Raw genomic sequence first — 10800 nt, 5'->3', positions numbered from 1 at the left:
TGCGTGAGCTGCCTTGTTTATTCGTGCACATTTGACAGTGAAGATCACTATCGTTCTTTTTTTTTTTTGCTTTTTCCCTTTTGACACGCGGATAGCTAAATTCTTGAACGAAACCACGCAAACGCAGAGGACGCCGCGTTTTTTAGTAGTTCGCACGTAACATATGACTGGGAGTTGTCGCCGTTGTCGCAGTGTTGTGGAGTGGACATGAAATCCAGAAGTCGTTCAGACGCGCTCGAACGGACTCCGAGTTCCAAGCCTACCGCTGATTGATATTATCGCACCGAAAACAAAGCTGAGGCGATTCGTGCACTTCGACTTTCCCTATCGTACTAAAAAGAGTTCTGAGGCTCAAATACAGACATTTTAGCTTTCACCAGCTACCCGCGCCGAGATCGGTCCCCACCGAAGCTTAGGCCTAGTGTATCCGCCGAGTCCGTCTGCACGCTATCGGCGCGTCTAGGCTGAGGAATCAAGAAATCTAACAAGGATAAATCACTCTATATTTGAGATTTCGCATCGGTGTTTTTAAATATACCATTTTGTCATGTCTACAGTGCCAGCACAAGAGGCGATGAGCGTCGATGTGACGCGTCATAAACGCAGGTATATGTGCTGTCGCCGAACGCTCCCAGCACTAGCCTGCGCTTCTCTGACAAAGATATATGACTAGACAGACGTGTAGACTGAAAGGCATCACTGAACTAAGAAAACGTAGCATATCCCTCGCGTGAAGAACAAGAAACGGCTATCAAAATCGGCAGTAACAGCCCATACAGCGTCCCGGGTCGGTGGGTCATTTAGGACTTTTTTCGAAGTTAAAATACCAATCGAAAGTGAAAATCGATGTTATGGCACTTCCGAGCACACTATTGAATACGGACAGCAAATTTTTCTTTGTGGTACAGGCGTGAGTTTTAGTTGCTGGGCGATAGCGCATCTACCATGTCTGTCCGAGACGTCTCTCTGTGAAACTAAAACTGCTTCTCAATTTTGGCATGGTAAATGATCCGCTCATGTTCGTCTGCTGGCGTGGCGTAGTGAAGTGAAGAAGAAGAAGCCGTGTGGAACGGCTGTGCTCTAAAATGCTCTCTGCTGGAAACAGCGTATCGGCCCCAGGCCGAGGATCGTCGACCCCGTTTTTGAACGAAGATGCAAGCTACAAAGTTGTCCTCCCGCGTCTACCAACCGGTAACGATGTTTTGAATTCTATTTTCCTTCATGCGGACTTGAGTGGCAGACAATACCGTGCTCCCGACTTCCGAGACGCTCTGCTTGAGGTAGTGAATACTTCAGATATTGTAGGTGTCGGACAGTATCAAATGAGCCATGTATGGATGGTTACTTGCGCTAGTAGTGCGGCAAAACAGACTCTCGTCGCCTGTGGTGAGCTCCGTGTCAAAGGGCTGAAGTGCATGGTGATAGATCCGGAGACTAAAAACATCAAGCTTAAATTACTATGGCTTCCACCTCACCTTGAACCACGACGCGTTGAAGAGGCGTTCCAGGCCTATGGTCAGGTGAAGTCGGTGGAGAGAGAAGCATGGAGATGCACTGGCATGGAACAGTGGGTGACAACAAACCGGGAGGTTTCCTTGGTGCTCAAGGACACTATCACCGTAACCTCAATACCGCACATTATGTCCATTTATGGACACCAGTGCCTCGTACTTATCCCCGGTAGGCCTCCTCTGTGCCTTCGTTGCAAGCGCGTGGGACACGTTCGACGACAATGCAGAACACCGAGATGCTTACAGTGCCATCGATTTGGTCACTCAGCAGACGCCTGCGTGTCCACCTACGCCAATAAGCTTCGTTCTGGGCAATATAGCGCAGACGAGCCACAATTGGACCACCTCATGGATTCTACAGAGGTAGTAGATGCCACCGGAGAGACTATAGGTGGCATTAGGGACGAGGACCAGGAGTCCTTGAAGCCAATGCCAACCAGTCATAACAGCTCAATTAATACTAGCGAAGCTTCCGGCGAGGATGACTCAGTTTGCCCACCTGGCCTAGCAAGCCTTAAAGAAAAGCCCCCTGATGACAAGGAAGAAGAGGAAGAGGCGATGGACATCAGTAAGGCCAGGAAACGTCCGGCACCATGCAACGACGAAGCAACAGAATGTGCACTACAGGCGCCCGAGAAAGTGTCTCCTAGTGCTCAGCATACTCCCTCTCCTGGTGATAATGTGCCCCGCCGGTTATATGAGCGTAGTCAGGAGAGTGACACAAAGAAGTCCAAAGGGAGCAAGACCACAGATTTACCTGTGGCCAAGGGCAATGAAATACAAAAGCTTTAGGTGAGCAAAATGGCTACCGCCTTCACCCTCCCCTTATGTGTAGCGACACTCAACGTACGTGGGCTGAGGAATATAAGGCGTCAGCAGCAGTTAGTACACGTGCTTAGGCAGCATGAAGTTGATGTTGGTGCAGTGCAAGAGACAAAGATATCGTCTGCTGGTGATGTCAACCTTGCGCTGCAAACTTTTTAACCTGATTACGAGGTGTGTATTAGCCAAGCATGTGGTGCTTCCGCTGGATGCTTTTTGTTAGTCAGAAAGCAGTTAAATCATTCTTCATTGTCGCTGCGTGTTGATGGGGAAGGCCGCCTTATATGCTGTGACCTCTCTTTTCATTCCCGTAATTGGCGATTTATTTGCGTGTATGCTCCCTCAAAAGTGAGTGACAGGAAGGCTTTCTTCCTCTCACTTGCTCCGCTCCTAGATACTGACAGAGATTTGGTACTGTTGGGAGACTTCAACTGTGTTTGTCATTCCAGAGACCACTCATACCTAACTAATCGTTATGATGCAAGTGCTGCTTTCCTGCATCAGTTAACGGAAGATCACAATCTAATAGACGTGGGCGCCTACACACCATCTTGGGTGCGGTTCACGCACTTTCAAGGCGTCTCCCATGCTCGACTCGATCGTGTGTATGTTTCGACGAGTCTCTGGTCTAACATTCACAACTACGCCGTGAAGCCTGTATTTTTCACAGACCACTGTTTAGTAGCTGTTTCCTGGGGTCCCCGAAAATTCCGCAGGTTTGCTCCAAACTGGGAACTGTGGAAACTTAATACACAACTTTTGCGAGAGGAAAGTTTTGTAAACAAAGTGAAAGAATTATGGCTAGAAATATCACAATGTCAACAGCTTCCCTTGTTTGCTCGATGGGAAATGTTCAAAAATAGAGTAAAAAATGAGGCGATTGCCATTTCATGTGAGCTGTCTCAAAGAAAAAAAGCTGAAAAGCATTACCTTCATGATCTACTTCACAAGCTGCACGCTTTCGAATGCCAGGAACCAGGGTTGTATAGCGATGAAATAAACACAGTTCGCGCACAAATACAGAAATATGAGACGGCAGTGTACAAAGGAGCGATGGTTCGTTCACGCACAACTCGCTTCACAGAGGAACAGCCCACAAAAAGGGCTCTCGGTGATGAGAAGCGATACGCGCTTTCCAAGCAAATATTAGAAATTGAGTCTGGTGGGTCTATATACACAGACACGTCCCAAATAATAAGCCTATTTGAAGCTCACTATAAAGATCTTTTCGCTGCAGTTAAGCCTCAGAATGGATACGAAGAAAACGCTGATCAGTTTATTTCGCTTATGCCACACTTAGAAGAAGATGATCGACTCAGCGTTGATGGGCCAATAACTCGAGAGGAAATCAATTTTGCCGTCGAAACGCTGCAGAACAACAAGACGCCTGGTCCTGATGGCCTTAGTGCTGAATTTTATATAAAATTTCAGGAATTCCTGTGTCCTTTTCTGCAGCAGCTTTTCGAGGCAGCCTATCAATATGGTGAGCTTCCTCCATCTTTCTATCAAGGCCACACAACCTTAATACCAAAAAGCACTGATGATGAAACAATAAAGAGAGTAAACGGATATAGGCCGATATCATTATGTAACGTGGATTACAAAATATTTGCAAAAATACTGACAAATAGATTGCAGACAGTCATTACTAAATTAGTAGGTGATCATCAAACATGCGGAATTCGAGGCCGCTCTATACAGACAAATGTTCATATCGCACGTTCAGTCCTTGAGTGCATAGAGGGTAGTACGGATCAAGTAGCTCTTCTCCAGATTGACCTCGCCAAAGCCTTTGATAAGGTTCAACACGAATTTTTATTCCAACTACTGCGACATCTTCAGTTAGGGGATGTATTATACAATGGTATAACACTTTGTTATAAACACTGCACTACAAAGTTAATTGTGAACCGTACCCTCTCAGATATAATACAAGTACAGTCATCCGTTCGTCAAGGTTGTCCGCTCTCGCCTTTACTCTTCGCCATATACTTAGAACCGCTTTGCTTAAGCGTGCTTTGCGACTCGAGCATTAAAGGATATATGTATGCCGATGAGGAAATTAAAGTGCTAAGTTATGCAGATGACATTGCCTTCTTTTGCGTCGATAAGCCAAGTATTACCAAGGCAATAAACGCTACCCTGCGTTTCTGTGAGACTGCAGGAGCTACTGTAAATTTTGGTAAAAGTAGAGGCTTTTGGCTAGGCATGTGGGCGCTCACTCCCTCTGCATTCGCAAATATTCATTGGAATCAGTCTCCGTTGCGATATCTTGGAGTACCTCTCGATAACTTCCGTAATAGTGGACCTCATTGGGCGTCCACGGTAACCACTATCCGTCGAAAGGTGACAACCTGGCAAGGACGTGATCTCTCCATTTTTGCGAGAGCTAAGGCATGCAATACATTTCTCGCTTCTAAGCTTCTTTATGTTCTGCAGGTCTTGCACTGCTCACGTGTCCATGTCCAGGCATTTCATAGAATATTTGCATGTTTTATTTGGCATTCATCATGGGAAGCCATGAGAAGGGACAACCTTTTTCTCCCGCTTGAAAAGGGAAGCCTGGGTCTTGTGCATTTGTTTGTGCGACAATTGGTCATGCGCTTATTTTACCTTAAAAATGTCCGTCATCCATTCCTTCTCGCAGTTAATGGAGCACGTCTTGCGCCACACGTCCCTTTTCTTTTTGTCACGACAAACTTTGCTCAATAACTACCGTTATGGGGCTTCTTAAAGGAACTTGTCGACACTATTTCATTCTTAAAAGCCAGATTCAACCTTGAATATTTGTTTACCGTTAATCGCACGTCGCTAAATGCAGCACTTATAGATAACCTTTTCCCTGAACCTCTGTACCGAAAGCCGTATCTGTCTCTATTTGGTCAAGATGTTCTTTGCCGTGTCCGTAGAATGTGCATTGCGCCAGCAGCGAAAACGTTTTTCTTTAAGCTGCACACCTCCACACTGCCAGTTAAAACGTGGCTTCAGGAAAAAGGACTGTATGTACCCTGGAATACAAATTGTAGGCTTTGCAATCAACCCGAGACAATAGAACATTGCTTTACACTTTGTCGTGACGCATTTCTTTTTTGGGACATTTTACAAAGAACTATCAAAAAAGACTTTCCTCTCACATGTTATGGTATCCGGTTCCTTCCTTTCAAAAAGACAGCCAGTAATACACCATATGATTTGTTTATGTTATTAGGACTTTATTCATTATGGAGAAGTCGAATGATCGACAGACATGCCGAGCCACCTCGCTCGACAAGGTCTATCTTCCGAGAAGAGACTGCTCAAGTCCGGAGTGTAGTGGCTACATATGATCCCGTCCCTGAATGGATTTCACGTCTGGACGCTTGTGTTTGTTTACCAGAATTTTGAACTGTCATTGGACTGTATACTTTCTGTGAATTTGTTTCTCTTGTATGATCGTATGTAATGTAACTGCATCGGTTTGACAGTAACGATAATTCCATGCAATAAAGAAAAAAAAAGCTGGCTTGGCGTAGTGGTAATTAACCGGGCTTGGGATCTGTATGTGCGACGATCGAATCCTGGTCGGACCATTTGTATTTTTTCCCTTTTTTATATTGCACTAAAACGCTCTCTGTTGCTTTCTGCATTCAAAGTAATATATGCGGTGTCCAGGCACCGCGTATTTAACGCGCTGTTTTTCGGACCAGCGCCTCCCAGCGCCCCATGCATCCAGCGCTCGGCACTGGGCCCATAATCCGGCGATATGCGGAGTGCTGTTTATAGAGTGAAAATATAGAGTCGTTCTTACACAGGCCGCACTTTAGCTTCTTTAATGTCCTATAAACGCTCCTTTATAGAATTCAGTACATATGTCATATGATGGCACATCTTTAGAGCGGGAATGGAGAGCCATTCTATAGACAGGCCGCATTAGAAGTTCTGAAAAGATTCTATAAACGTTTTCCTATAGAATTCCTATATACATAATATGTGAATACGACCTCTACATAACGTTTGTGAAAACGTTCCATAAATATTTTTCCATAGAATTTGGTACTTAAGATGTCAATACGACCTCTATAGAACGTTTATGGAGGGTGGATGTAGAGCCATTCTATAGACAGGCCGCATTAAAAGTTCTGAAAACGTTCTATAAACATTATTCTATAGAATGTTGTACATATGACAATAAACCCTCTATAGACCGCTTATAGATGCTGAATGGAGAGTCAGTCTATAGACAAGCCGCATTAGAAGCGCTAAAAATTTTCTACAGAATCTATTTTATAGAATGTTGTACAAACGATGACAATAAACCTTCTCTAGACCGCTTATAGAGGGTGAATGGAGAGTCAGTCTATAGACAAGCCGCATTAGAAGTCTGAAAAACTTTCTATAGAAATTATTTTATAGAATTTAGTACATATGATATCAATACACTCTCTATAGAAGATTTACAGAGGGCGAATGGAGGGCCATTCTATAGACAGGTCGCGTTAGAAGTTTTAAAGACATTCTATAAAAATTACTTTATAGAATTCAGCACATATGACGTCAATACACCCTGTATTGCAAATTTATTGTGTGTGAAATGACTTGCTTCTATAGACAGGTTTCTATAGACTTCTTATAGAGATTCTATGCAGACGACTCTATAGATCGCGAGTTCCTATAGAGTCCCTTTTGACTCCATAGGAACTCATTAGGAGTTCTAAAGGAACTCTAAATCTATTTTCACGGCCGTGTTGTAAGCAAAAGGGACGAATGGTAGAAGCTCATCCCAATTTTTGCGGTCACGTTGAATATATACGGAGATCATGTCGGCAAGCGTGCGATGAAATCGCTCTGTCAAGCTCGAAGTTGTGTTGAGGACGGTACCAGAGGTGCGCAGTACTTCGTTTAAAAGTTGCGACAGGCCTTTCCACGGTCGCTCAGCAGTACCCGAGGAGCACCATGGCGGAGAATGATAGCTTGAAGGACGAAGTCGGCAATATCCGAAGCTCAGTAAGTGATCACTGATGTCCTTTAAGCGTAGCGCGTCAGATGGTCGATGGCGGTCACGATCCAGCGATTGCCAGCGGGAGTAACAGGGAGGGGCCCGTTATTCGGACATACTTAAATGGTGCAGTAGGACACGGAATGGGTTCGCCGGCAAGAGCGGAGGTTAGGAGTTTGTGACGCTGACGCGGGAAACAGGAACCGACGTACATCACTACACTAATAAAAAGGCCATGCCAATAGTAACAGCTTTGAATGCGATCGTAGGTTTATGGAAATCGAGATGGCCAGCCGTCATGTGATCGTGGAATGCTTCGAAGACATGGGCTCGAAGAGAGCGCGGCAGAAGGGGCACACAGCGTTGACCGTCAGGGTGGTATATACGCCGAACAGCACGCGATCGTGCAGCTTGAATTGTGTGAGTTGGCGTTGAAGCCGCGCGTTAGGTGTGCGAGAAGCGCCAGAGAGGTGGTTTATCATACGTTGACAACATGGGTCCGACCGTTAGCGAGATGCGAATGTCACATCATCGTCCGGAGAAAGGCGGTCTATCGAGGATACGAAGGATAGTGGTATAAGAGCGGCATCAGAAAAGCTGCTTTTCGACTGAGTTTCCGAGGTGTCGAGCGGGTGCGCAGGAAGCGGACAACTAGAAAGAGCGTTAGTGTCTGGTGTCTTTTGCCAGACTTATGAATAATGTCAAAGTCACACTCTTGCAGGCGCAGAATCCAGCGACCCAGGCATCCGGTCAATTTCTTGAGCGTGGAGAGCCAGCAAAAGGCATGGTGGTCCATAACAATTGTAAAATGACGCCCGTGCAGATAGGTACAAAACTTCTATATGCACCAAACAACACCCAGGCCCTCCTGCACAGTAATCGTATAACTCTCGGCGTCGGTGAGCACGCGCCTGGCGTACACAACGACTCTCGCGAAGAGTTGTCGCGTTGTAGAAAAATGGCACCGATACCGCGGCCGCTAGCATCTGTGTGCAAGAGAGTCGGTGCAGTCTCATCCAAGAGAGAAAGCACAGATTCAGACTTGAGGGCGCACTTCAACATGTTTAAGGCTGCTTCGCATTCTTAAGGCCAGAGGAAGGGCACACTGGAAACAAGTAGCTTATGTAGAGGTGAAGCGATGGAGGCAAATTTCCACATGAAGTGTCGAAAATAAGAAGCGAGCTCTAAGAAGCTTCGCAAGTCTTTAGGGCTTTCTGAGCGAGGAAAGTGCAGGGCCGCAGCAATTTTCTGAAGGTTAGGACGTATGCCGTCCTTCCTTACGACATGCCCCAGGACATTAATAGATGTGCTTGCGAAACGACATTTCTTCATGTGCTGAAGACCAGCGTTCGAAAGACACTTTAGAACTTCATCCAACCGTTGCAGGTGCTGAAGAAATGTTGAAGAAAATACGGCAACGTAAACCAGATAACAGAGGCAAGCTTTCCATTTCAGGCCACGCAGCGCGGTGTCAATCATGCCCTCGAAATCGCAGGTGCATTGAATAGCCCGAAAGGCATGACGGTGAATTCGTATAAATTTCATCTGGAATGGCAAACGCTGTTTTTTCTTTGTCGTCTTCGTGCATGGGAATTTGCCAATAGCCAGAACGCAGATCGAGACTTGAAAAGTATCCTCCACCTTGTAGCGAATCAAGGGCATCGTCAATGTGCGGCACAGAATATACGTCCTTTCGAGTGGTCTTATTGAGGGCCCGTTAATCGACGAAAAAGCGCACGGAACCGTCTTTTTTTTCCGAACCAAAACAACAGGAGATGACCAAGGGCTAGCTGAAGGTCGGATGACCTTCTTTTGTAGCATGTCCGCGACATTTTATTCTATGATTTTCTGCTCGGCTACAGGCACGTACGCGGTACGGGCGTCGGCGCACTATAGACGATTCGTCTGTCTGAATACGATGCACTGCAACTATGGTTTGGCCGAGAAACGACGAATGAATATAAAAAGCAATACAATACAATACAAGCAAAATATACAAGCAGCTGCTGAATCTTTGAAGGAGGCAAGTCGCTGCCGGTGGCTGCAGTAAAGAGGGAGGGTAGGAGATGGACGAAGATGGAAGATGGAGGGAGGAGTAAAATAGAAGGGTCGATGGAGGACATAGGTTTAAGGGGCACGACGCATACAGGCCTTCGGTCGGCCACTGTGGTGCGTTGCGGATGGAGAATTTTCGCCGTTCACGGCGGTGACGAGCGCAGACTCATAGTGAAATCCAAGCCCACCTGGTGCAAAGGCGATGCCTCTATGAAGACAAGGGGGAGAGGGCGAGACATCAGCATGGTCAATATCGTTGCACAGAATGGTAACAATGCGCTGTCGGCCAGGAGGTATCTTCCGCAGCGATCAGGCCCAACGGCGTGTAGATTAAGCAGCCGGAGTCGGTAAAATGCGCGACGCCCACAACAAATTCCCGCGGAAGCAGAAGACAGTCCCACCCTAAATTAAGTTGACGAGCGCACATGGACAACACGGCTAACTGTGCATGGTGCAGAGTATTGTCGATTAGGACACGGGCAGTACGAAGAGCGAAAGGGTGAACAGTGTCACCTTTCGCTGCAATTAGCGTCGGTCGATTGTAATGGTGTCGTTACTTTTCTGAGGCGGAATCATAAATCAGCTTGGATATCGAAAATTGTCGCACCTGTGTCCAAGAAAGCATCGACGGGCGCCCCTTGGACAAACACCGAAAGTACATTGGACGGGCGTTCTGGAGGAATTTCCGTCATGTTGACGTGTGCAGTTCTTCATCCAAAAACTGCATCGCTCAGTTTTCCAGACAAACGGTGGATTTGAATCAGACGGGCCTCAGTGGCGACATGGAGCAGCGGAAGGGCGAAGGCTAACGGCGTCTGGCTGAACGGTAAGTGCTTCGGTCGTCCGTCGAAGAGGGCGGAGATGTAGAGCGGAGCGGAGGTGAAGAGAAACGCCGGCTTCGGGAAGAGGCTCCCCTGGAAAAGTTGCGTTCAGACATGTCGCAGCACGGGCGGATTCGACTCACTCACTCCGACTCACCCACTCCGCGCTCCGTTAAGGGAACGCGGAGGAGTGAGTGAGTTGAGCCCGGCCATGGCCGTAACCCCGACGTTCGTCCTACTGGCGCTTGCAGCAGAAACGTGAAATATGGCCGCGATAGCTGCAATAATAGCACGCGGGACGTGACAGACGCCAAGGCGGGTAGTACATAGTGATAGGCGCTCCGGGAGCCAGTGCAGTCAGATAGGCCGATAAAGGCTCAGTCCGCAGATATTCAATGGAGGCGAGGCAGCAACTTGGGCGTCTGTTGGGAGGCGACGAGAGAGAGAGAGGGTTGCAAGAGCGCGGAGTAGGTCAGGGACCCCAGTTCATCACTGATGATGTCACCCAAGTCCGCACCGGAAGGCCGACTAGGGCACGGCGACAGCGATGACAAGAGAGAGACAGAGAGAATAAACATTTTTATTGGGTGAATGCAGCTTTGGAGAGGCGTCCTCA

The 10800-nt window shown here is 47.0% G+C and overlaps 1 protein-coding gene across 1 annotated transcript; it reads left to right on the top strand.

Annotated features, from left to right (window-relative positions):
• The first annotated feature begins 1053 nt into the window (after window positions 1-1053).
• LOC142584542 (uncharacterized) lies at window positions 1054-2303 on the top strand. Its single transcript, XM_075694647.1, has one exon. The coding sequence runs from the start codon at window positions 1086-1088 to the stop codon at window positions 2301-2303; it is 1218 nt and encodes a 405-aa protein (XP_075550762.1). The 5' UTR covers window positions 1054-1085.
• Window positions 2304-10800: the final 8497 nt, after the last annotated feature.

Source organism: Dermacentor variabilis, chromosome 6, assembly GCF_050947875.1.
Source record: "Dermacentor variabilis isolate Ectoservices chromosome 6, ASM5094787v1, whole genome shotgun sequence".
In the NCBI taxonomy this organism is placed as follows: Eukaryota; Metazoa; Arthropoda; class Arachnida; order Ixodida; family Ixodidae; genus Dermacentor; species Dermacentor variabilis.
Note: the sequence above shows the minus strand (reverse complement) of the source record. Positions and strands in the feature narration are given on the sequence as shown.